The following is a 25,220-nucleotide window of genomic DNA, read 5'->3' as shown; positions in this document are numbered from 1 at the left end:
AAATATAATATTCTGCCTTTTTAAATATTTCCTAAAATATATCATTCTTCTATGAGGGGGGTGGGTGATAACTTTCTACAGCTTTAAATAGTTTTAAAAGCGGACTAGATAAATTAATGGAAGCCTAAATGACTGCTATTCTTGATGACACTATAAAATCATAGACAGTGTTATTTAAATCAACACGAAGTTCTTCTGTCCAATTCACCTGGAAGATCTGCTGGAACCAGTCTGAAAAGTCATTCTCTCCTGATCCTGGCTCCAATAAGGTCTCCATCAGCTCTGACAAGGAAGTCAAAGTACCAGTATAGAGAGTCTGAAATGCAGAAGACAATAGCACTTATTAGTATAGAAAAATCAGGGGATTTCAAAGACCTCTCCTACAGCACACAACTACTTACCTGACTGGCACCTTCTTCAATCCCCAAAGGAGGAAGAGCAAAGACATGGCTCAGACAGGCCTCTGCCAGCTTCCAGTTCTCCTCAGGGCTCAGCATTTCTGGCACCTTGCTGAGGAAACAATAATACTCTGTTTAAAAAGCAGTTTCTTGGCCTTCCCAGTTCCTGAAGCAAATAAAACAGAATCTCACTGGGGCCCATTATATGATCCAGTCACTTTCCTTTTCTTTTCTTTTTTTTTACTGTATCAACATTTCAGCAGAGGTTCCAAAGTCAGAACAATCAAAAACTCTTATGTACTAGTTCATATGAAAAAATGTTGATAAAAATGTTGAAAAATGTTGAGTTCATAAAAAAAAATGTTGAGATTCTAGAATGAGTGCAGAGAAGAGCAACAAAGATGATTAGGGGACTGGAGGCTAAAACCTATGAAGAACAGTTGCAGGAACTGGGTATGTCTAGTTTAATGAAAAGAAGGACTAGGGGAGACATGATAGCAGTGTTCCAATATCCAAAGAAGAGAGAGTCAAGCTATTCTCCAAAGCACCTGAGGGTAGAACAAGAAGCAATGGGTGGAAGCTAATCAAGGAGAGAAGCAATTTAGAACTAAGGAGAAATTTCCTGACAGTTAACAATTAATCAGTGGAACAACTTGCTTCCAGAAGTTGTGAATGCTGCAACACTGGAAATTTTTAAGAAGATGTTGGATAACCATTTGTCTGAAGTGGTGTAGGGTTTCCTGCCTAAGCAGGGGGTTGGACTAGAAGACCTCCAAGGTCCCTTCCAACTTTGTTATTCTATTCTATTCTATTCTATTCTATTCTATTCTATTCTATTCTATTCTATTCTATTCTATTCTATTCTATTCTATTCTATTCTATTCTATTCTATTCTATTCTTATTCTAAATATGTCCACATTCCCCAACTGATGCCAGTTATGGTCAGTAAGGGCCTCCTTATTTAGGACATCTTCAGTATATGATATCCAAAAAGCAAAGGGTTTCTTGATAGCATCTCCTTATTTACATACTTATCAGCCATCAAATGGACAGAAATCAAATAAATGCCGAGTTCCAGAGATTAATTTCTGACTTGGTGAGTGGCAGAGGGAGGTAATGTCCCTTCCTTTGTATTCTGCATAACAGCTTCTTGGATAACAGCTCCTTTTACAACTCAGTTAAAGGTCTACTAGCTGAATCACAAAATATCAAAAACCTGGATCATGGTAAACTTGGCTAGGTTTGGTAAGCTAAAGATTCAATGTATTGTGTTAATTCAGTGATTTAGTTTCACATGTTGTCCAAACCCAATCAGTGAGGGCTTCTCATTAACTGGAGGTGAGGATTTGGCATCTATACATGCTTTAAAGCATTTTGTGTGCCAGAACTAAAGGTAGACTATGCAATCTGGTTCCTCACTCTTTATTTGTGCTCTGACTATCCATGTAGGGCTGATCTTAAAAGGAACGGCATAGCAATGAGTACTTGCCTCAGGTGCCGAAGAGCAACCATCACCTGCTGACAGACAGGAGTTACAAGCACCTCCAGGGACTCTGTTTTAACAGTATTCTGTAGCAAACAGTATAGGAAGGAAATAAATTGGGCATGGTTTAGATTGGGATCCTTCTATTGAGTTCCCAAGCAGCATTCCTCAGTAAGGAACATTCCAGAATAAGCAGTTGGGGTTTTAGGACATGATACCGCCTCAGAAACATTCCAAAGATGTCACCATATAGTCATTTTTAAAGTAATTGGGTTACTTTAAATATATAGATAGGACTATATTTAATTTTAATGACATGTAAATTTATGAATTCAAACATAAATTTTGTCCTGGCTTCCTTCCTTCCATCCATCCTTCCTTCCTTCCTTCCATCCATCCAACCATACATACATACATACATCCAATTTACATATATGGTATATGGCCACCTGTCTAACCATAAGGAACTCAGGGTGGAGTGTAAGAATAAAATGTCAATATGATTAGAGAAAAGAACATTAACATGAAAGTTAAGCCCTGATATAAATTTGGAATAATTAATAATAAATAATAAACGTTGCATCTATAACTCGACCACATCAGCTCAGTTCACATGCCAGTCAATTGCCAAGGGTGGTCCTTGGCATGGAAGAATTCATTTGAGGCAAAGGCAACTTTGCAGGATCCAATTTGGGTCAGTCACCAGGTTCAGAGGTTTTGTCTTCCGAGCTTTCAGGACCATCCCTAGTACGAGTCCGAAAGCTTGGAAGACAAAATCTTCAAAGTAGCCACTCTCTACAAGGAAGGAGAAGGAGAAGGAGAAGGAAAAGCCAGTAAGTGAAAATGCTCATGTCTTTAACGTCCCTTCCAGCAAGAGCCACAGCCAGAACAAAAATCACATGGTAGATTTATGAGATCCTTCCAATTTTTTACAGTTAATTTTCCCTGAGACCAGGTATAAGAAATCCCTTTAGGGGATCTTTTGCAAGCATCAAGTCAAGTATGTTAAATAAAATAAACAAATTGCACTCACCATGAGAAGGTCAAGCAACGCTCTTTTTTGAGGCAGGTGGAAAGTAGTGGAATCACCTTTGCTCTTCATGGAAAGGCTGATTTCTGACACGCACTGGGCAAAACTCAGAACCAGCTCAACATCAATGGCCCTCTGAATGGAAATGGGAAAAGGATGGTGAAGGCTGACTCCAAGAGGAACTTGGATTAAAGAATAGGAAGGAAGCACTGAATAACCAAAGGGCTACCCTTCCTGAGTAAGAGATAACTGACAGTCTTGTTTATAAATAGTGATTTAATTTGCAGGGCATCAATCACCCATATCAGTCCTGTGGGGAAATTTTGAAGACCCTCTGAACAACACCATCAGTGCTTCCAAAAGCTAGGACCGTAAAATATATTCTACCAATCAACCAGGATTTTTTCATAGATGAAATTATGTTATACCTTTTAGGGACTGCCTTTTTTGACTTGTATAATGACCTAAAGCAATAAGATAGCCAGTGGGTGGATATCTTATTGCAAACATCCATTCAACTTTTGGGTTGGGTGGCATGTAAACCAGGGGTGAAATACAGCAGGTTTTGACAGGTTCTGGAGAACCGGTAGCGGAAATTTTGAGCAGTTTGAAGAACTGGTAGTGGAAATTTTGAGTAGTTCAGAGAACCAGCAAATACCACCTCTGGCTGGCCCCAGAGTGGGGTGGGAATGGAGATTTTGCAATATCCTTCCCCCAGGAGTGGGGAGGGAATGGGGATTTTGCAGTATCCTTCTCCTGCACGCCCACCAAGCCACACCCACCAAGCCACACCACGCCCACCAAGCCACGCCCACAGAATCGGTAGTAAAAAAATTTGGATTTCACCACTGATCTGCTCCTGTAACTTATACTCTTTGTGATTCCAGAACTCATTTCTTGATCTTCATCCCTAAAAGGATGCTCTCAAAATCCAATGCCGCCAGTTAAATGAAGCAGAATCCTGCTACCCCAGTAGCACAATAAGGCAAATAACTCACCTCTGGATTGTTTAGTGTCATATAATGGTGTAGGATCCTTGGCACAATCTCATTGGCCAAATGAGGCATTAGTTGCTCCTGGGGAACACGGATTGCCACACTACCATATAATAGAAGGAGAGTTTTCATCACATGTTCTTTCTCTGGCTGAGGCAAGGCCTACAGATGATGAAGAAGACCAACTCTAAAGGCAGAGTCATATACTGCTGCTGGGGTCCCAAATTTGTTTCAGAGAAAATATGACAAGTTATCAGAAATAATTTTGGTTTTTCTTGCTCGCTAAGTATTTTTCTTTCTAAGTGCTGTTTGTTTGAGCTTCATGCTTAGAGATGCTAGAGAAATTTTCTTGAGTCTGACTCAGAAACAAAATGGAGAATTGTAAAAGCCTGCTCAAAGAAATTAAAATCCAAGCTGGAGAAGGTTGTCTTCTGTATCTCTCTTTTTAGGCTGGCAAACCAAAGAGACAGACACAAAGGCCAAAGGTCATATGAGCTAAGACTTCTGGGAACTGCAGTGCCAACACAGAGAGAAGATGCCTGTGGAAGGGAGCCCAGCATATACGATTACATGTGTTGCATCATCTGGACTCTAGGTCTGACTGAAACATGCTTTAAGCGTGATCTTTTAAAAAGGCACCATGTTCTCATATAGGGGCGCAGTGGCTCAGTGGCTAAGACGCTGAGCTTGTCAATCGAAAGGTCGTCAGTTCAGCGGTTCGAATCTCTAGTGCCACGTAATGGGGTGAGCTCCCGTTACTTGTCTCAGCTTCTGCCAACCTAGTAGTTCGAAAGCTCGTAAAAAATGCAAATAGAAAAATAGGGACCACCTTTGGTGGGAAGGTAACTGCGTTCCGTGCGACTTTGGCTTTTAGTCATGCAGGCTACATGACCTCAGAGGTGTCTTCAGATAGTGCTGGCTCTTCGGCTTTGAAACAGAGATGAGCACTGCCAGGGGTAGGTTCTACTTACTGTTATTACCGGTTTGCATCATGCCTGTGCATGCGCAGCTCTATTTTGATGACGTCCGTGTCCGTGGGCAGAGCCTCCCGCCAGTTTTACTACTGGTTCTTGAGAACCAGTCCGAACCGGGGCAACCCACCACTGAGTACCGTCCCCTAGAGTCAGGAATGACTAGCAGATATGTGCGAGGGGAACCTTTACCTTTACCTATGTTCTCATATGGCCAGCTTTCCCAGTTGCTAGTCAAGAAGACCAAGAAGATAGTATGAAGTAGTAAAATCTCCAAACCTGGCCAATCTGAAAGCAAGCCAAATCTTTTCCCTCAGAAATCTCTTTCTCAAAGTGATGTAGAGCTTCCAGCACCGCCACCAGCTGCCCCTCTGCACAGTATGCCAGACACCAGCGAACACCCTGGAGACAAGAGAAGGAAGCGGTAGCCAGAAAACAGAAGAGCTTCTCTGTCAAATCCAGTTTCCCCACTTAGGATCTTTTTAACCCCATTTTCTCACTCCTAGAGAAACTGAGCTAAGTGGATCATTTAGTTACAGGCCCTGCCATCATAGGAAAAAAAAAAATCAAAGACGTTTTTAAAATTAACAGCAAATGTGACCTGTGTTCTACTCTGATGCTTTTCTCTGATTTAATAATAGTTGAAAGTGTCCTCTTCTCTCCAGCATGACAGAACAAGCCTTCTACTGAAGCAGAGCCCAGTGACAAAATAAAACACAGAACAGAGCAAAAAGAGAACATTGCCTGATTTACAACAATAACCTCTTTTGAACAGGTATATTCTTCCAACAATATCAAACGGAATATAGAGAGCGGAATCCTATATAATTCCAGTAAAGCCATACTTAAAAAACAAAGTTATTCCCAAAACATCAGAACACAGTGTCAGAAAGAGGATTAGGATTACCAAATAGCATCATCATCATCATCATGTACTGTATGAGCAAGGCAGACAACATTATAACAGAAGAAATCTAGAATTCTCATTAGTTTGGAGCAGACTGCGGTTCTTGCCTTTTGCTGGGCTTCCTCAGTATAATCTGTATGCAAGAGCAGATTCAGGAGCTGCTGGGTCACCCCACCAACATCCCCTGTAGCAGAAAGAGCAATTCCCAAAGTCTTGTAGAGAAAGACCTGGAGGAGAGAAATGAAACAGCTGGAGGTTCTTTAAACATGGCCTAAAGAAACCCAGACCATCCAGAACCAATATCCCATGTGTACTGTAGGCTTTAATTTTCAGAATTCTCAACAATGGTCACAATAGTGGAAGATTTACTCAGCAGTGGGTTTCAGATATTGTTACTACTGGTTTGCCTCACGCGCACACACTCGCTTTGTGCACGCTCGTACCTTCCGTGCATGCGCTTGGCCTTCCACACATGTGCTTTGCTTGCACGCGTGCCTTCCGCGCATGCGCCCGGCCTGGAAAACGTGGCTAAATAGGGCGGCATAGCGCCGGGGAAGGTGCAGAGGTGGGTTTCAGCAGGTTCTGACCACTTCTGGAGAAGTGGTAGTGGAAATTTTGAGTAGTTCGGAGAACTGGTAGTAAAAATTCTGACTGGCCCCGGCCCCATCTATTCTCTGCCTCCCAAGTCCCAGCTGATCGGGAGGAAATGGGGATTTTGCAGTAACCTTTCCCTGGAGTGGGGTAGGAATGGAGATTTTGCAGTATCCTTCCCCTGCCACGCCCACCAAACAACATCCACCAAGCCATGCCACGCCCACCAAGCAACACCCACAGAACCGGTAGTAAAACGTTTTGAAACCCACCACAACCTCTGTTACTAGCTGATTTACTGGATTTACTGTAGGTGAAATCTATATGTTTGAAGGCTCTCTAGGCTGGGGAAGGCTGACACGGGACGTATTAGTGTATGAGTTACGAGGTGGAACTGGTTAGCCTTTTTATGAAGGACATCACCAATATTCTTTATCACACTGACTTTTTCTTTAGAGGAGTTGTGATAGACACCCATCTGCTTCATGAGTTCCTGCCCCAAGATTAGGTTCCATCCTTCTTCCTGGTTCCTCTGTAAGGATTTCTTCAGGAACTGTGGAGGCATCAGGAGAATGGAGGCCATTAGAGAGGGTCGTCAGTGCCATGGGAAACGTTCATGCTCCCATCACTGGGGTTACCTCCAGTAGCTTCTGCTCCCAGGCTGCTGGTGGCAATGTGTACTTGCTGTGGCCTTTGGGGAGAGCATAGGAGACCAACATTACCCAGGGAATCAGGAGGAGAGATGGTTCTTTTTAAAGCCCTTTGGAAATGTCACATGTAAATGCCTTATTCTCTATATGTAAATAATGTATGAACGGGGTATCAGGGGTTAATTTATTCTTCACTTCTTAATGTATTCATACTTTACCACTCCCACACCTAGCTCCACCCATTGTATATATAAGGAGCTGCACGCACCCATTCCTTGCTTCTATCTGTGAATATTCAGTGAATATAGAATGCCTAGTGTAAATAAAGAGAGATATATTTGAACTCTTAACTCTTACTAGATTTATTGAGTCTGATCCTGAAAATATTGCAACAAGCTGGTAGCAGAGGATGGTTAATTGACTCAATAAAAAATTTAAATATGTCTAAGAGAGATAGGCCCAACACCAGGGCATACAGCAAAGAAATGGAAACGGATCAAGAAATAATCGATGAATCCACAAACGCGATTTCGAGAGAATCCGAAGAATACACCACTGAAGACGAAGAAATAATAAACGAAAATGATGACCGAGAGGAAATCAAAATAGAAAACAACGAACTCAGGTCAGAGATATTAAAACTATTAAAAAGCCAGAAGAATGATGAAAGCCTCATCGCGAACCTCCAAGATATGCTGAAAAACAGCGGAGCAGCGAAAGAGAAGCACATCACTACTGAAAAGCCAAAGGATTCAAAAATAGTGAGTGATATGATTACAGAAAGAAATACCATGAAGAAGAAAAACGGTGATCCCGCGCAAAATTTTGAATGGCAGCCATCTTGGTTTCAACAGACCTCCAGGGTGAGCGAAGCAGAGCCAATCAGAAAACTCGATTCAAAATTTCTGGGGCGAAAAACATTACTAGACAGTGAAAACGAAAAAGAAAAGTCAAACATCTCAGAAGAATCAGAATCAGAAAGTGAAGGTGATTCAACAGATACTCAGATAAAATCAGCAATGAAAACGCTTTTTGCTGCATTTGGGCCGAAATTAAAAATTACCAAAAAGTCAACTAGAAAGCAAGCGAGCAAGCCAACGCCTCAAAATCTACCCGCTCCCATCCTGACAACGAGAGCACCAACGCCTGAACCCAGAGAGCCCTGCAGATACCGCCCCACGCCACAAACCGATGTAAGCACCAACGCTCTCAAAAGAAGAAAAAGAACAGCCGCCATCGTCAGGACTCCCAAGATCGAGCCAGAGACCGATTCGTCTGAGGAGGAGCAGAACGAGCGAGCCGCAACGACGAGAACCTCTCACAACGACTCCAGGGACGAAATGGACAACGCGCATGCGCAAGACTACGCAGACGGCCCAGGAAGACATGAGTTGCTGAGAGGACCGTGCAGGCTCGTTGCAAGCATTCCCACGCCATTTTGTAATTTCCAGCATTTACGAGATCACGGACTACCTCAGGTTGTAAGTAATGGACCCAATAATATCGGAAATTTGCCCAGTGACTTCCCAAAGCTGAGGATAGATGGCATTAATTTACAAGAATGGTATCAGCAGCTCCAGGTTGTCTTTATGAAAGAAAACTTACTGTTTTTTATCACTAGTCCCCCAAAAAGACCTTGGACTCTAAAATTAGACTGCTTACACCATAGAGCATTTTTCTTATTAATTTCTAGTGTATCTCCTGCTATGTATCACAGCATTAAGCAAAATCTGACTGTTTCAGAAATTATTCAATGCATGTTCAATTTATTTCACAGTGACAGTGTAGCTACTACCACAAGAATGTCTAAAGATTTCTTTTCCTCTAGGATAAAACCAGGGGTTTCCATAAGTGAACATTTAATATCTTTAAACAAAATAAGAGCTGAACTGCATTTAAGGGGGGAGGTGATTTCAGATCAAACAATGAAAAGTGTTATCATCAACTCACTTGACCCATCATGGGATAATTATATGTCACATTTAGACACAATCAATCTAGGATACTTATCCATAGAAAGTCTATCCAATAAGTTAATAGCTGAAGACAATTCAAGGAGGAATCGCTCTAACAACCACATAGAACACAAACCATATAGAAAAGTAGCTTTTCAAGAAAGATATAATGAAACATTTAGATGCCACAACTGTGGATCCAGGGAACACAATAGAAGAGATTGCCCCAAAATTTCAAAAGAAAGACATAGGTCAGAACACAGAAACAAATACAATTATAGACAGTCTTCCATTGATAGACATAGATATAGAAGCCCACCAAATTACAGAGAGCATAGAGGGGGCAGAGATAATTCAAAGGATAGAAAATCTGGTTCACTGAATGGACTAAATAAACAAGACAACACTAACATACAACAAACTGAGAACAATAATTGGCTTATTGATTCTGGAGCAACTAATCACACCACTAATAACAAAAGTATATTATCTTCATTTGTAGAAGATAAATTTGTAATAAAGGTAGCTAACCAAGAAAAGGTTCAAGTATTAGGCAGAGGGAATGTAACCTTACCCGGCCTAGGAAAAATAGAGGGGGTATTACTAATACCTGAAATACCTCATAACATACTAAGTGCCATAAAACTAAGCAGAGATTCTGATATTAATATTGTTTTTTCAAAAGGAAAAGCGACCTTGGAGAAAAATAAAATAGATATAGGTACAGTAATGATTAAAGGAGGCCTACCTTATTTAATAACAAAAGAAAAATGGTTACACAACATTGATTCAAATATGGAAGATTGTATTGAACTAGATGATGGAAACATTAGCAACAGTGACAATGATGAATGTAAAGTAGCTCATGATCACAAGGATGCACATAATGAAAAAAAACCAAAAATAGGTAAGCCAATTCATGATGAGTGTGCTCATATTTTGCACAGGAAGTTAGGACATGCCAGTTTTCCTGTAGTACAAAAAATGACTGAACACGCAGAAGGTGTTAAAATAAAAAATTGTGAAAACTATTTGGAATGCTCAGTATGTAAATCTACAAAACTAAAAACTAGCCCCAGGCCTAGAAAATCAACTAGGTCAACCAATAAAATTTTTGATTTAGTACACATGGATTTAGTTGGTCCACTAACTCCATCAATCACTTATAGAAAACGTTACTTCTTAACCATAGTGGACGATTATAGTCGCTATGGATTTGTTTATACATTAAAACACAAAGATGAAACTTTTCAGAAATTTAAAGAATTTTATAAACGCGTAGAAACGCAACACAATATCAAAATAAAACAAATCATGACAGATAGGGGATGTGAATTCATGTCTAAGGAATTCTCCCAATGGCTGAAGGACAAAGGAATGTTACATTACACATCTAGCCCATTTTCTGCATTTCAGAATGGGATTGCAGAGAGGAAGAACTCAACATTACAAACCATGATTAGATGCACATTGGAAGATGCTGGCTTAAGCAAACAATTCTGGTCAGAAGCCCTACATTATTCCAATTACACACAGAATAGAACCTGGTCCAGCATTGTAAATAAGACACCATATGAAGTGATGTATAATAGGAAACCAAAATTAGCACACATGCACATATTTGGAGTCACTGCAGACGTACACATACCTAAACAATTAAGAAGAAAGGGAGAAAATGTGTCTAGAAGACTCAGATTTATGGGATATGAGACAGGCACAAAAGGATACAGATTCATTGATAATAATAACAAATTTATAGTTTCCAGAACAGCTGTGTTTCATGAACAGGCCAACTGGTCTAAAATACATCTTAATGAAATATTCCCAAGTAACAACAAAGATACGAAATCCCAAGAGAAAAGGACTATAGAAAAGCTAAATGATAACAATCATAGAATCAAAACTAAAACATGGACAAATAGTCAACACAAAATAAAGACAGACACACTAACAAAAAAGGAAGCAAGATATTTGCATGATAACAATAGTAAACCTGAAAAAACAATTAGAAACACCAGAAATCAAATGCCAAATAAATACAAGGATTATATAATGCACATGGATGGAGAACCAACGACACCTAATACATATGAGGAAGTGTTAAAACTTCCTCGTAAAGAAAAGGAAAAATGGGAATTAGCAATGAAAAAAGAGATGGAAAGTTTACAAGGATTAAATGTATTTACACCTGCAATTGCACCAAAAGACAAAACCATTATTGGTACTAGGTGGATATATAAAATTAAAAATTTAGAGGGAGGCAATACCCTATACAAAGCTAGATTAGTTGCACAGGGTTATGCACAGAAATATCCAGAGGACTATACTGACACATACTCCCCCACAGTAAGAACTGAGAGTGTCAAAACAGCTCTAGTAGTAGCATCAGCACTCAATCTCGATGTATTCCAATATGACATACAGACTGCGTATCTACACGCAAAACTAGATAAGGAAATATATGTAAGAGCACCTCACAGTCAATACACAAACAAGGATGAGACTTGGTTATTAAACAAGAGTTTATACGGGTTAAAACAATCTGGTAAACGATGGTATGATTGTTTAGTAAAAGTACTTAAAACTATGGATTTCAATGCTACTACTGCTGATAACTGTTTCTTTGTCAAAAAAGGTGATGATTACATAGAATTTGTATTGATCTATGTGGATGACATTTTGTACATAGGTAAACATAAAGAAAGAAGAGAAACATTTGTATCTAAGCTAAATGAACATTTCTCTTTGAAATCTTTAGGCAAAGTAAATAAGTATCTTGGTGTTCAAATTAATAAGACTAAAAGAGGATTCAAACTTACTCAGAGAGATAAGATCATAGAGCTCTTGAACAAATGCAATCTAAGTGATGCCAAACCCTGTGACACTCCTATGCAGACTGACTTCCTAAGAAATGCTGATGAATCATCCCCTGAATTCAAAGATAACACGTTCTATAGATCAATCATAGGTTCACTTCTTTACATTTCTAATTGGACAAGACCTGATATCGCTTTACCCCTCAATTTATTGTCCAGACATGTCAGCAAACCAACAATGTATCATTGGGAAGCTGTTAAAAGGATATTAAGATATTTAAAAAATACCTTAGATTTTTGTTTGATATTAGAACCTAATAATGTTAAGGAACCAAACCTCACATGTTACGCAGATGCGGATTGGGCTGGAGACACTTCATGCAGAAAAAGTACATCCGGTTATGTATTCCTCCTAAATGATTGTCCAGTTTACTGGTACACTGGCAAACAAGACTTAGTGGCCACTTCAATGACAGAAGCAGAATATGTTTGTTTATCTAAAGCGGCAAATAACCTTGTATGGTTTAATGATTTAATTTCTGATGTTTGGAAAAAACCTGTCTTACCTTTTGTCATGCATGAAGACAATAAAGCGGCTATCGAAATATCTAGATCTGATGCCATTGGACAAAGGTCCAGGCATATAGACATAAAATTTAAACATGTGAGACAACTATCTCAGGATGGATTTATTAAAGCAGTGCATTGTGAGACATCAGAACAACTAGCTGACATATTGACAAAGCCTTTACCTTCTAAGCAGCATAAATACTTGACTTCCAAGTTATATGTTTTGTATTGTCCTGAATCTGAATGTAATTGGTGTAGCATACCGAATCGGCATTTAGAGGGGGATTTGTCACATGTAAATGCCTTATTCTCTAATATGTAAATAATGTATGAACGGGGTATCAGGGGTTAATTTATTCTTCACTTCTTAATGTATTCATACTTTACCACTCCCACACCTAGCTCCACCCATTGTATATATAAGGAGCTGCACGCACCCATTCCTTGCTTCTATCTGTGAATATTCAGTGAATATAGAATGCCTAGTGTAAATAAAGAGAGATATATTTGAACTCTTAACTCTTACTAGATTTATTGAGTCTGATCCTGAAAATATTGCAACAGGAAATGAGAGAAATTTCCATAAAAATATGAGGACCAGATCATGGATACCTAACTAAACTATTGAAATGAATCATGCCAACTACAGATTAAAAAGCAATCACTTTCATGAATTCCAAACATATTGGTGTTCAGTAAATCCTTGAAGTCTGGAGGGTTGGATGAGCCTAACATTGTAGGGTTTTTTCCTGACACCTCTAAGGATGTTTGGACAGATACAAGACCAAAATCACTTTGATTTCTCAATATTGGGCTTGTTGGCATGGAACCTTGGCTTCAGAAATAAACTTTTTTTTTCTTGAGCTCTCACATTCCTGCATTGTGGAAAGATTTACAGCTGCCATAGATAACTATCCATGATTATGTCTGACATCCTGTGCTTATAATTGATGGCACAGGACAGGTGTTGGAATCTTACTTTCCAACCCATATATTGCTTTAACCAGTTAGGCTTAACTCTGGCTAATTGAATTATCTGAACCTGAAGTAACCCCCATTCTTGTTTAGCACAGTGTTTCTCAACCTTAGCCATTTTAAGTGACTTCAGCTCCCAGAATTCCCCAGCCAGCATTGTTGGCTGAGATATTCTGGAACTTGAAGTCCACACATCGTAAAATGGCTAAGGTTGAGAAACACTTGTTTAGTACCTACTGTATTAAAATTTAGAACTAAGGTTAATTGTCAATTGTTTTATTTGTGGTAGTTGGAAATTTAGACTTAGACAACCCATTCAACCTTAGAAAAGCAACCTTCTGACATGCAAAATCAATGGGGAAGTCATTCACTTAACACCCATGTAACCAACTTAACAACTACAGGGATTCACTTAACAATTATGGCAAGAAAGGTAATAAAATGGGGCAAAATTCACTTAACAAATGTCTGGCTTAGCATCATAAATTTTGGCTCAATTATTGTCGTAAGTCAAGGACTACCTGTATATACTTTGGTCGGGTACAGTATTTGCCTAAATGCAGGAATGATTTTCAACTGGATAGAGAACTGTATACAGTACTTATGTTTGCTTGAATGTTTTTTATACGATCCAGGATCCTGTTTTTGTAGAGTCCTGGACCTGGACCATATGGGCAGCTATACACATGTTCAAAGCAAACTAAACAAATTTATCCTTCAAATCTCCCCATCGAACATTTGCAAGTCAGGAAGAGTATGGATTAGAATTTGGTATGCAGTCCCATTGTCTGGTTAAAATTCTCCACACATTAACTAAATATGTTAGAAGAATACAGAAAATTGCAGATGACAAGGTCTCTTTGGTTTCATTCGTCTCACCTTCCAGGTAATGGGCCAGGAGGGGCACTTCGACCCACCAATGTTCACCCACACCCTTGTAGAATTCTGGGCGCAAAGCGCTTAGCAGGAGAATTGCTGCAGTTCCTTGGCCACCTCCTTCTAAAGGGCAAACTGCAAGGGCCTGCAAATTAGGACAATAAAAGGAACATGATTTTATATCCAAATTTTCAAAACCTTTCCCAATGCTGCTCTAATCATGTTTGAAAAGCTACTTTGAAAAGCAGTTGGAGTTTTCAACTAAGTCAAAATGTAACCCGCTATCTTCTGCTTTCCAGCTACACATAATTGAGGGATTGCCCTCACAGATTCTGTCTCCCAACCTCTTTGTTGAGTTCATTACCATCCATTTAGTATGGGACTTATCAACTATCAATAGGCTCTTCTATAGCCACATTAATGTGTTGTTTTTCTGTCCTTGAGATGTTGGAAAATATGTGGACATAATTGTGGATGTAGAAAACACTGGCCCACAGCAACACTTCAACAATGAAACTGATAAAGCAGCCAGGTTAATTTTTGCAAAATACTGGAAAGACAAACAAACCCCTCCAGAGGTGGCAATAATAAACAAAATTCTAGAATGTGCAGAAATGGTAAAATTAACAAGTGTTCTTAATGATGATACGAATTCAAAATTCAAGGCAGTATGGGAAAGGTAGTATAAATGGTGGAATACTAGAATGGGATTGTAAGAATATGTATATGTTCAATAATCGCAGATTCAAATGTAATAGATATGTATATAATGTATATAACACAAATATGTAACTATACGACACCTCAGATGTTAACAGTGATTGGACATTTTCTTTTAAAAAAAATTTTTTTTCTTTAAAAAAGTCAATAAAGTATATTTAAAAAAAAATGAAACTGATAAAATTGCTTTCTTCACATATTATAATGCAAGTACTTTCAGGACACCAAATGAAAGCCAGTTTGGTCTAGCGGTTAAGAAACTTGTAAATACAGTTAAGTTGACTGATAAGAATATCCTGGAAGACCCATACTGTATATATTTTGGAAGACCAAAAACCTAACAAGACAGACACAGACTTCAGAGGATAATTAGAACTGCAGAAAAAACTATTACTACCAACCTGCCTTCCATTGAGGACCTGTATACTGCACAAGTCAAACAGAGGGCTGTGAAATATTTACATACCCCTCACATCCTGGACATAAACTTTTTCAACTCCTACCCTCAAACGATGCTATAAAGCACTGCACACCAGAACAACTAGACATAAGAACAGTTTTTTCCTGAATGCCATCACTCTGCTAAACAAATAATTCCCTCAACACTGTCAAACTAGTTACTAAGTCTGCACTACTATTAATATTCTCATTGTTCCTATCACCCATCTCCTCCCACTTATGATGGTATGACTGTAACCTTGTTTGCTGGTATCCTTAAGATTTATATTGACTGTTTCCCTATGACTATCATCAAGTGTTGTACCTTATGATTTTTGACAAATGTATCTTTTCTTTTATGTACTCCAAGAGCATATGCACCAAGACCAAATTCCTTGTGTGTCCAATCACACTTGGCCAATAAAGAATTCTATTCTATTCTATTCTATTCTATTCTATTCTATTCTATTCTATTCTATTCTATTCTATTCTATTCTATTCTACTCTACTCTACTCTACTCTACTCTACTCTATTCTATATTTGGTTTTCCATAAGGTCAATAATCCTATGTCCATATCCCCTCTGTCCCCATCTCCTCTGCCCCCACAAAAAAGAAGAAACAGGTTGAAGAAGCTAGGTGTCTGGTCTCTCTCACAGTCACAGCAAACATGACAATAGAGAAGAATCCAGGAATTGGATGGTTTGACAGACCTGCTGGACCAGCTGGTGTCCAGCAGATTGCTACCTTTTGAAGGTTTTCCGCCATGTACCTTCAAATATCTACATTGGAGATAATATATTGGAATATAAATACAAATGCTTCTTGTCAGTTTAGCCTTTCTGGCCATTGTTGGTTATATGTGTTATGACAATTCCTCCTCTGAGCAGATCTTGACCATCATTAGACTATTTTAGGAAAAATGGGGACCTAGGAAACTAATTGATGGACTTCCTGCATTAAAGGGGGCAAAATTCCTACAACACGGCATGTGAAGTTGCAGGAGATATAAACCCGGGTCCTGCAGCTATATCACTTACTATAAGGCGAGCCATCAATCCCTGGGGAGTTGGTGAATCTACTGAGAGGTGGAGAGAGAAAGAGAAATATGGATGAGGCCGAGAAGTACAAAACTTCAGTAAATCATAAAGTGATGGAAACTGATTTCCTAGGTCTAGTGCAGTGGTGGGTTGCTATCGGTTCACCTCGGATTGGGCAAACTGGTAGCAGCAGTGGCGGGAGGCTCCGCCCACCCACCCGGATGCTTCTGCGCATGTGCAGAAGTGTTGCAGACGCACAAGTGCGCATGCAGCCACGAGCAAACCAGTAGCAACGGGATTTGCAATCCGCTACTGGTCTAGTGACAATGTGGGCATTTATCTACTTTTATCTAGACATCAACTGACAAATGGACAGGATAATGGACAGCATGAGTTCATAATACGATAGCCTGAGACATTTAAAGGTGGCTAATTGCTTCATAGCCAGGAAGATCTGCAAGATTTTCCAGAATCTCTTAGACAACTGCAGATTCCTCAGCTAGGTTGCTTCTACCATCTCCCCCTACAAGGAATGAAGCAGCCCAGCTGAGTGTTAGACCTGCTGGTACCCACCTGGCTCCAATGTAGCCTGTGTTGGAACAACCCACCTCAGTCGGTGTTCAGCTAAGAGCCGCAAGGCTTGGCACAGAGGTGTAGCCAAACTAGTGTAATGTGGCTGCATTAGATAGTTGAGCAACTTTTTCCATAATTCCTACCAAAAGGGAAAGAATAGTTAAACCCTTACAGTCTGCTTCTTCTCTAGCATTATCAAATCTCTATTTATGTACAGTATGTCTGTCTGTCTGACCATCCATCCAGCCTCACAGGACATTCAATAAAAAGAGCAATGTACCTCAGACATGCTCACAGGTATTATTATATAAAGATGCTTTTTTCCTAATAAATAAAAGGTTTAACCTGCTAAAATGAAACTATGCTGTATCAGATTAAAAGAATCACTCAATATGTCTCTTCCTTCCTGACTTTCCTCTTAAGGCTTAAAGCCATTTTGCAGTGATGCCATCAAGACAAATTTTGGTTGGCTGGGGAATTCTGGGAATTGAAGTCCGCTGATCTTAAAGTTGCCAGGATTGAGAAACTCTGATCTAAAGGAGGCATGGCTGGCTTTTTATGTTTTCTGAAGTGAATCTCTCACATATTACTCTCAGAAGATTTCCTCCTCCTTGTACTAAGAGCATTAAATCCAGATTTTTACATGAAGTTTGTCATGGTGTCCCATTTGATCTTTCCCACAGTGCCAATCCCCACCCCACCCCGCATTTTGTTTCAGGTTCCTCCACAAGATGTCTCAATTTATATGGTAATACAAAAAAAAGGAACAAAATACCAAGGCAAATAAAGACTATTTATATCAGGGGTGTCAAACTCACCCCGGATCCGGCCTGCAAGGTGCTTAGATCTGGCCTGTGGGGCCGCCCTGGAAACAGCAAAGGATTGGTCCGTGGGGCCTCTGCCAGTGAAAATGGAGCTCAGGAGGGCCAGACACAGCTTTCACCGAGCTCTGTTTTTGCTGGCAGAGGGTTGCAGGAGGCTGTTGTAGCTGAAAACAGAGCTTGGGAGCCTATTTTATCTGGCAGAGGATTTCAGGAGGCTGTCAGAGCTGAAAATGGCGCTCGGGAGCCCATTTTTGCTGGCAGAGCGCTCAGGCCAACACAGGCACCCCCGACATGAGTGACGTTGAGCTGGCCACACCCACTCTGGCCACGCCCACCCCGGCCCCCCGAGGTCAAACACAACCCTGATGCTGCCTTCAATGAAATCGAGTTTGACACCCCTGATTTATATGAATTTATATGAATGAATTTATATGAGCAGCACCACCACCATGGCATGAATGAAGCAATGATTGCAAAGAAATTAAACATAGCTAGCTTAGTCTTAATGGGCTTCTGACCTGACTTGCACCTCTTCCTGAAGTTACGGCGAAATGAAGAAGATCCACACTGACTCTCTCCATGGCCTTCTCCTTTAAACCTCCCAAAGGAAGATTCCATGTTGGCTGTGTCTGAAAGAGAAAATCGGATATCCAGCCATACCCAGAGTTTGCACATTCTGCTAGATCAGAGTTCCCCAAAATAGTCAATATCAACCCCCAAATGTCAAAAGGACTAGCTCAAGGGATCAATAAATGTCTGGGGATCAGTAGATGGCTGATAAATGATGGCAGGACAATTAAGGTCCATTAATCTTTGGGCATCTCTGTAGAGCTCCATGCCAGTCTCTAGGCCTGAAGAAGATGTGACTAGTGATGAAACAATATTACCCAGGTTTGGATGGTCAGTTGCCAGTGGGAACAGCCTTGAGTTATTTCTATCATTATGGTACGTCGCACATTCAGCCAGATGTTTAAACTGGATTTGGTATTTTTATCTAAGCATGGAATCCTTCCCAAAGATCTGAGATAGGCAGATGTTTGATGGTATTAGAGGTATTGTCACAGGATGTAAGTTGTTCTGAGTAAAGCTGCCTTTTGCAATTGACTGGTGGTGATTTTGTCAATGCCAATGTGTCCGTGTGGTGCTCTAGTTATTATGGTTCGTTGATAGTCAGCCATATGATTAGACTGAATTTGGCATTTTTATCCACCTATTGAGTTCTTCACAAGGATCTGGAATAGGCAAATGTTGATGTTTGACAGCGTTAAAGGTATCGTCACAGAATATAAATTGTTTCGAGTATAGCTGCCTTTTGCAATTGACTGATGGTAATTTTGTCAATAGTGATGGTGTTCAAGAAGTACTCCAGTTGTTTTGGGATTGAGCCCAAAGCATCTATTACTATTGGCACTAGCTTTGCTTATTATTATTCATAGTATTATTAGTTAAAGCAGTATTCATTAATTTTTATATAATGAATATATGGGAATTGATGAACCATCTGAAACTTCGTGAAAGGGTCAATGAACTGAGAGGTTTAGGATTTTCTGTGTTAGATTAAGCTAAATGGAATTGGGTAGTTTGTAAGGACAGAAGGTTGTGGGAAGGTAGCCATTGCTTTAACATCTGAACGTGGAAGTTACGTCAAGCTGTCATACAGGTGAGTTTGTGACAGGTTATAGCATGTTATGTGACAGCAGCAGCCCTGTTTGTTAATCTCTGTTTCAAGTTTGGGTAAGGAAAGAATGAAGAAAAAGAAACCCATATGATGCACATCCAGAAGCTATGGAAGAATAAAATAAATGTCTATGTACATGAGTGTGAGTTTATCTCGTATTCTTTTCTTGGTTCAACCCCTTCCCCCCCACTCCAGGGGTGAAATACTCCTGGTTCAGACCGGATCACCCAATCCGGTAGCAATGGAGGCAGGTGGTTCGGAGAACCGGTAGCAAAAATCCCTACCTCTCCCCCACCCCATGCCCAGCTAAGCCACACAATCATCAGAGGCTTTTTCTTTTAATTTTTAAAAGCATTTTTTCTACGACTTCTTCGGCCGAAAAAATGCTTTTAAAAGTAAAAAAAAAAGCCTCTGATGATCGCGCGGCTCAGCTGGGATTGTCAAAGGGATCGTCAGCTGATGATCCCAGCTGAGTTGCCTGATCGGCAGAGGCTTTTTTTCTTTTAAAAGCCTCTGACGATCCAAGCTGAGTTGCCTAATCAGTAGAGGCTTTTTTTCTTTTAAATGCCTCTGACGATCCAAGCTGAGTTGCCTGATCGGCAGAGGCTTTTAAAAGAAAAAAAGCCTCTGCTGATCAGGCAACTCAGCTGGGATCGTCAGAGCCTTTTGAAAGCATTTTTTTACAACCTCTTTGCCAAAGAGGTTGTAGAAAAAATGGTTTTAAAAGAAAAAAAAAATGGCCACGCCTAGCCAGTCACATTACCTCCCCCACCAAGCCATGCCCACAGAACCGGTAGTAACAAATTTTAGATTTCACCACTGCCCCATTCCCATCTTATTGCTGCTGCATACTCTTCAGGGCTGAGAGTTTTCTCTTGTTTTGAAAAACAGCAAGCTGAAAAAGAATAGCTGCTCCTGTTAAGAAAGAGAGCACACCCTGCCCAAAATATAAGGGGGATGTCACTGGGCTCATCCACTTTACTCCCACCCCCAACATGCACTGCAGGTGGGTTCTACTTAGCTTTACTAGCCCTTCGCAGCGGGGTCGCGCACTTTTCTGCACCTGCGCAGAAGTGTTTTGGTGATGTTGGGGTCAGTGGGTGGAGTCTCCTGCCGGTTTTACTACCGGTTCTATAGAACTGGTGAGAACCGGGGGCAACCCACCACTGATGCACTGGCTCCACTGTTGAAATTTCAGATTAGCCTTACCAGCTGATGGGCAGACCTGGACAGCTGCAGGGCAATATAATTCAGAGGCCATCCTTCAATTTTCTCCAAATAACCGACAGACAACAGTTTTCTAATAGTCTGGAGCATTGCAAGACAAACCTAACAGCCAGAGATTTGGGGTTAGGAGAAGACATTGAGAGAAAAAAAAATGCTACCTTGTCAGGATGGAAAACATGCAGCCCTGTTCTCACTCCTGCAGCTATATTTTTGCAGTCTCTAATATCTTCCCGAATATATTGGTTTTGTTTGGTTTCAATTTTTAATATGTTTTCTGTATTTCATTTAAAAGAATTGCTATAAAAAATTAAAGCAAAATTTCTATTTTTCTCTCTCTCTATTTTTGCAAATAAAGACATTAAAGTGTGCTATAATGCACCCATTTTATGTTTTAAAAGAAAAAGGATTTATGAAAATGAATTGTAACATCAAATATATCAATATGCATAATAAAATATTAATATATTTTCAATATTTATTAAGATGTATAATAAATATTCAAAAATCATAATGGTCAGCCTGTTCAATAGCTTTTCTCTTTCTGTATCACTTAATCAATGATTTTATGCCATTCTTTGATCATTATATTTTCTAGACACATTGTGATGCCTAATTATATTATTTTTAATCTGATGACATTATTTTATTTATTTATTCATTTATTGGTTAAATTTATTTGCTGCCTACCTTACCATGGGGCTACTCTAGACGGCTTACAACAATAAAAAGAACTGAAAAGAGGGTAAACAAAACAGAAGTAAAATAATAGAACAATACAATAAACAATGAAAAAGAAAACAAATAGAGTACATCAATATCAAAGGTGGTATTCAGCAGGTTCTGACCAGTTCTGGAAAACTGGTACTGGAAATTTTGAGTAGTTCGGAGAACCAGTAAATACCACTTGTGACTGGCCCTGCCCCTATCTATTCTCTGCTTCCCGGGTAGAGAATAGATAGGCTATTCTCCCAGCTGATCAGGAGGAAATGGGGATTTTGCAGTAACCTTCCCCTGGAGTGGGGAGGGAATGGAGATTTTACAGTATCCTTCCCCTGCCATGCCCACCGAGCCATGCCATGCTCATCGAGCCTTGACACACCCACCAAGCCATGCCACGTCCATTGAGCCACACCCACAGAACCGGAAGTAAAAAAGTTTGAATCCTACCACTGATCAATACAATAAAAAAAAGATGGATGGGTGGAAAGCAGAGAGCAAGGAGGAGATGGGGAGGTAGAGTCCACCATCAATTCAGCAGCTACCTCCACTGAGGAACTCTCCCCTATCTCCCTGGATCAACTGGCAGATTATTTTCAAGCATTCCGTCTTCAAAAAAACATTTAAATTCTATTTAATTTCATCTTGTTATGCTCTCTTTTTTTATGCCTCCTCTCATATTCCACTGAGAAATAATAATTAAGAGATGAGAGAAATAAGATAACCTTTATTGTCATTTTTTTTTCTGTGAATACACTGGCACACATTAAAAATGAAATATATATATATATATTCTTTTGAGAGTGGGCATCAGAATTTTTTTTAATGAAATTTATATATACTGTATATTCCCATACCCATACACACACATATATATATACATATACACACACACACATATATTTGAATCACTGTCTATTTTAAACACATAACAAAAAGAAGAGACTTGAGAGTACACAAGACTACTACTAGTAATTATAAAGTTTTTCACCAGAAAATTGCTATTGACACACATCAAATTTAGAACTGCTGAGATATAGTTTCTCACCGGGGTGCTATCATCAATCAGGGCAGCCTTCACCACCTTTACACACAGTAGCCTCCTGTTCCAGACCTCAGGTACTGAAAAAGACGGGGGCAAAGATGGGAGCTTATTAACACGAGATGTACAACATGAAATCCCTGGCTGTTTGTGGGCCCTTGAAAGCCTTAGGAGCTGCCACTATGGACTCTGAAAAATAATTACTTCAATTGGGAAGGAAAGGCAGAGGGAGAAAATCATTAAATACTTAACTGGAGAATATATTAAGTCTGTTTAATTCTAGTTAGATGCACAGGTAAATTAAACAAAATCAAATTTAATTCACCTCATAATTTTACCCGGGATAATGTCAAAAGGCCTACTACAATCTTCTGCCTAGACTAGAGCACGGGTGTCAAAGTCGCCACGTCACAATGTCACGTGACGTATCGCAATGTTTTTTGCCTTCGTGGAGCTTGGGTGGGCGTGGCCTGCGCGTGACGCATCCGACCCATGGGCTGCCAGTTTGACACCCCTGTAGAGCAAGGTTTCCCAACCTTGCTGACTTTAAGACAGCAAGGACTTCAATTCCCAACATAGGTGGCTGAGGAATTGTAGGAGTCTTAAAGCTGCTACAGTTGGGAAACCATGGCCTAGCCCTACAAGAAGCACTAATCATAAATGTAAAAACTCTCTGGGTTTTGTATATGAAGATTCTCAGTTGTCCAAATCATGGTTGTCCCACGACCTGGACAACTGATGACCTTATATATTCTACCATGCTTTGGGACAACCAAACTTCTGCTTTAGGTGCGGAAGTATGAACAGATTTCCGGGGGGCGGGGGGATTGCAGATTACAGGAAACAGGTGACCCTGAGGGCATAGATAAACCTCCAAGTGGCCTCAACTACTCTCAAAAAGAAGGCTAATGACCACATGACTGACAGGAATACAAATCCTTCCATTCTCCACCATTCAATCACATCTGAAAAAGCTTCTTGGATGAAAAGTGAAACATCTTCCCACAGAACAAGAAATTCCAGTTGCCTTTTGTCCCAAAGGTGGGACATATTCCAGTTGTCCCACCTTTGGGACATCTCTGGGTTTTTCTGCACTGCAAACTTAAGCTGCCAAGTTTCTGTGCATAAATTTCTTGGGAATGAAGCTGGTTTAAATCTATTTCCATATTTCAACCACTTTATCTGCTTTTGCCTGCGTTTTTGCCTGGGACACCCATATCACAGCCTCAGACTGATTAATTGAATTCTGCTTCTGTATACAGCGCAGCCATGCTAGCAAATCAAGTGTCATTTTCTTTCTGGTAGGTGGGGGCCCGTAGTTTTTATATCTGTGCTTGCTATAGCTTTTGTGTGAGCAGCCCCTCCCTTCATGCCTAAGTGTACTTAACATCTTCCTATCTAAGGCATCCACAGCTAAACAAAAAATCAGAGAAAAATATCATTTTTAACCAAAGCTCTTTTCACTTGTTGTTGGACTTCCCTAGAGTTGTACCAAGTTGGCTTGGAAGACAGACTCTTGGGTAAGATGTTGTGATGAACTCCCTGATAGTGGTTGGTTGAGCATATGTTTTGTTACCTTCTCATCATATATTCTTTTTGTTCGTTGGTTATTTTTTACCTCTTGTTTTAATCTTCTAAGTGTCCAGTGTCCCCAGTAGCCGGTAGTGGTGATGATGTGACATCACCGAACCTGTTCTCTTTGACTGGGAGCATATCTGCTCAGGGTTGATTTCAAACCCTGAAGAAGCCACACTATCCTGTTTCCCCTAAAATAAGACATCCCTGATAATAAGTCCAACTGGCCTTTTGAGCACATGGCAATAAGGCCAAGCGCTTATTTCAGGGTTCAAAAAAAATATAAGACAGGGTCTTATTTTTGGGGAAACACGGTACTTTGACATACAGGTAGTCCTTGACATACGACCACAATTGGGATCAGGATTTCCAATGCTAAGCAAGACAGTTGTTAAGTGAGTCACACCCAGTTTTACAACTTTTTTTGTTGCCACGGTTAAGGGAATCATGGAGTCATTAAGTGACTCTGACTTCCCCCATTGATTTTGCTTGTTGAAAGCCAACTGAGAAAGTCAAAAATGGAGATCACATGACTCTGGTATGATTCAACCATCCATTGTAAATACATGTCAACTGCCAAACACCCAATTTTTTTATCACATGGCCATTGGGATGCAGCAATGGTCATAAGTGTAAGGACCAGTTGCAAGTCACTTTTTTTTCCAATGCAGTTGTAACTCTGAACAGTCACTAAATGAATGGACTCGGGACTTCCTATCCTGAGCCTAACCACCTTCCTATCCCAGTCCTTACATTGGGCACCAACAATTTCAGACAGCAGCAACAGCACCACGGTGCGCATGTCTCCTTGGCTTTCGTCCAGCTTCTTCAGGAAAAACCGCAGCAGCTCAGAAGGATGTGAACGTGCTGAGTGGAGGCAAAAATATAACAGTTATATCATGGAGGTGGCTTTATGCCATTTTTTTCATTCAACCCTCCGGGTGTTTTAGGGGATGTTGTAGTGGTAATATGGGGATGTCACAAAAATCTGGCCCAATCTTTTGCCTGCTGGGAGATTAGCAGACTTTTAAAAAAATAAAATAAAAGAGGTGCATTAAAACAACTGCAGGGTTGTTTTGTTTCTAATTCATAGATTTAAAATCTGGGAGGAGGAGGAGGAGGAGGATTAGAGATTAACAGAATTGGAAGGGACCTTGTAGGTCATCTAG

General features: G+C 40.1%; 1 protein-coding gene across 1 annotated transcript in view; it reads right to left on the bottom strand.

The window, feature by feature from the left end:
• The window catches only part of MROH2A (maestro heat like repeat family member 2A), a 62,734-nt gene that overhangs the window by 21,374 nt on the left and 16,140 nt on the right, over positions 1 to 25,220 (bottom strand). The window contains exons 10-25 of the mRNA XM_070946571.1: positions 24,805 to 24,918; positions 22,483 to 22,556; positions 20,700 to 20,819; positions 18,331 to 18,441; positions 16,989 to 17,127; positions 16,416 to 16,456; positions 14,222 to 14,363; positions 7,015 to 7,067; positions 6,822 to 6,929; positions 5,893 to 6,012; positions 5,158 to 5,280; positions 3,911 to 4,069; positions 2,916 to 3,047; positions 1,889 to 1,968; positions 402 to 510; positions 209 to 316 (exon numbers count right to left, since the gene is read on the bottom strand). Of these exons, the coding sequence (XP_070802672.1) occupies positions 209 to 316; positions 402 to 510; positions 1,889 to 1,968; positions 2,916 to 3,047; positions 3,911 to 4,069; positions 5,158 to 5,280; positions 5,893 to 6,012; positions 6,822 to 6,929; positions 7,015 to 7,067; positions 14,222 to 14,363; positions 16,416 to 16,456; positions 16,989 to 17,127; positions 18,331 to 18,441; positions 20,700 to 20,819; positions 22,483 to 22,556; positions 24,805 to 24,918 (1,733 nt within the window). The remainder of the gene's footprint in view (positions 1 to 208; positions 317 to 401; positions 511 to 1,888; positions 1,969 to 2,915; positions 3,048 to 3,910; positions 4,070 to 5,157; positions 5,281 to 5,892; positions 6,013 to 6,821; positions 6,930 to 7,014; positions 7,068 to 14,221; positions 14,364 to 16,415; positions 16,457 to 16,988; positions 17,128 to 18,330; positions 18,442 to 20,699; positions 20,820 to 22,482; positions 22,557 to 24,804; positions 24,919 to 25,220) is intronic.

Source organism: Pituophis catenifer, unplaced genomic scaffold (assembly GCF_029215685.1).
Source record: "Pituophis catenifer annectens isolate HBS135680 unplaced genomic scaffold, rPitCat1.0.hap2 SCAF_1, whole genome shotgun sequence".
NCBI lineage: Eukaryota > Metazoa > Chordata > Lepidosauria > Squamata > Colubridae > Pituophis > Pituophis catenifer.
The sequence above is the reverse complement of the archived record's forward strand: the minus strand, read 5'-3'. Positions and strand labels throughout refer to the sequence as shown.